The sequence below is a fragment of the Microtus oregoni genome, unplaced genomic scaffold, assembly GCF_018167655.1.
Source record: "Microtus oregoni isolate MIOR12 unplaced genomic scaffold, Mior012 000016F_ref0000370, whole genome shotgun sequence".
Classification (NCBI taxonomy): Eukaryota; Metazoa; Chordata; class Mammalia; order Rodentia; family Cricetidae; genus Microtus; species Microtus oregoni.
In genome coordinates this window covers 37036576-37038613 of record NW_024543075.1, presented here as the reverse complement: position 1 = coordinate 37038613, position 2038 = coordinate 37036576, and the positions used below count along the sequence as shown (strand labels likewise).

At 35.1% G+C, this 2038-nt stretch overlaps 1 protein-coding gene across 1 annotated transcript; it reads left to right on the top strand.

The window, feature by feature from the left end:
* The first annotated feature begins 817 nt into the window (after positions 1-817).
* Positions 818-1789, top strand: LOC121457698 (olfactory receptor 502-like). Its single transcript, XM_041666630.1, has one exon. It carries the CDS (start codon positions 818-820, stop codon positions 1787-1789), a length of 972 nt encoding a protein of 323 aa, XP_041522564.1.
* Positions 1790-2038: the final 249 nt, after the last annotated feature.

Genomic DNA, 2038 nt, shown 5'->3' with positions numbered 1-2038 from the left:
AACCCATGTCATCTGTAAGTGTAGTCAGTGCACTTCATTTTGGAGCAATCTCTCAAACCCCATAATTCTGTTATTTCATATATATATATATATATATATATATATATATATATATAATCACTTAAAAGAGTTTTCTGCTGTAAAATAAAAATTACAAAGGAACTAAATCCTGTTTCATAGAAATTAGAAAGAGATATAAGTTTTTTAAATCCTGTGCTGCTCTTTCAGTAAATTTAATAAATTTATCAATTAGTTAAGTCTTCATTACATAACTGTATTATTTTTAGATTTAAATCCTCTGTTATAACAAATACATTGTTATTTTAAACAGACAAATGTTATTTAATGTTTATTGTCTATTTATTTCTATGAAGGAAATAGTGCAGGTAACATAGCATAGCTGTGGATGTCAAAGGACCAGGATTTGTTTCTCAACTCCCACCAGTGAATTCCAGGACCTCAAGCTCTGGTCATTATGGTGGAAGAACATTTACCTCTCAATCTTTCTCTCCACACTGTCTCATGATTTCAAATATTTAGCTTTAATTACAATTAGAAATGTTTTAGTATAAATAAATGTAAATGAAAGTTACCTATTATTTGCATAATATTTCTAGAATTTTTCATTAAATAATTTGAAAAAGTTCCTGCATAGAAATGTATAAACAATGAAAACCCTAAGTAAAACATACATTGTTGGTTCAATTTTGAATAATATAATAGTTTTTATTAAATAAAATAAAGTGTCATATTTATAAATACCTTCTTAGAGTATCTCTATCACAACTCTCTGTTCTGACAGCAACTATACTGTTCCATGGCTTTCCTGGAGGACGGGAACCACACTGCAGTGACAGAGTTCATTTTATCGGGCTTAACAGATGACCCAGTCCTTAGAGTTGTCCTCTTCATCATCATCCTGTGCATCTACCTGGTGACCGTGTCTGGGAACCTCAGCACCATCCTTCTTATTGGAATCTCTTCCCAGCTCCATCACCCCATGTACTTTTTTCTGAGTCACTTGGCTTCTGTTGACATCGGCATCTCATCTTCTGTCACCCCCAATATGCTTGTTGGCTTCCTGGTAATGAAAAATACTATTTCTTACCTTGGATGTGGCATTCAGCTCAGCTCAGCTGCTTTCTTTGGGCCTGTTGAATGTTTCCTTCTGGCTGCCATGGCTTATGATCGCTTTGTGGCAATCTGCAACCCTCTGCTTTATTCAATCAAAATGTCCACACAAGTCTGTATGCAGTTGGTTGTAGGATCTTATATAGGGGGTTTTCTTAATGCTTCCTTTGGTACCCTTTTCTTTTTATCTTTTCTATTCTGTGGACCAAATAGAATCAATCATTTTTTCTGTGATTTTTCCCCTTTGATGAAACTCTCCTGCTCTGATGTCAGTATCTCTGGAGTTGTTATCTCATTTTCTGCTGGTTCAGTCATTATAACCACACTGACTGTGATAGCCATATCATATTTCTATATCCTCATAACCATCCTGAAGATGCGCTCCACTGAGGGCCGCCAGAAGGCCTTCTCTACCTGCACCTCCCACCTCACTGCAGTCATACTCTACTATGGGACTGTCACCTTCATCTATGTGATGCCAAAGTCCAGCTACTCCTCAGACCAAAACAAAGTGTTGTCTGTATTCTACATGGTGGTAAACCCCATGTTAAATCCCCTCATCTATAGCCTCAGGAATAGTGAAATGAAGGGTGCTCTGAAAAGACAAATTCATAAGCGAACATTTATAAAGAATAATCAGTTGTTTTGTAAAACTTAATATAATGAGTATCAGGAAGACAAATGTGACCATTACCTCAGGTTTGACTATTAGTTTTCTTATTACTCCTTTTACCCTAATCTCCTATTTTTCAACTATATATAGCTATTTTATTTTATTGTATTTCTCTTCTATATATTTTAATGTGTCTTTGACAGTCTTATACAGTGTATTTTGATCATGGCCACTGCAACCCTTCTCAGTCCTATAACTCCATCTCCTACACAACCTAACATATGTGCTTCTTTT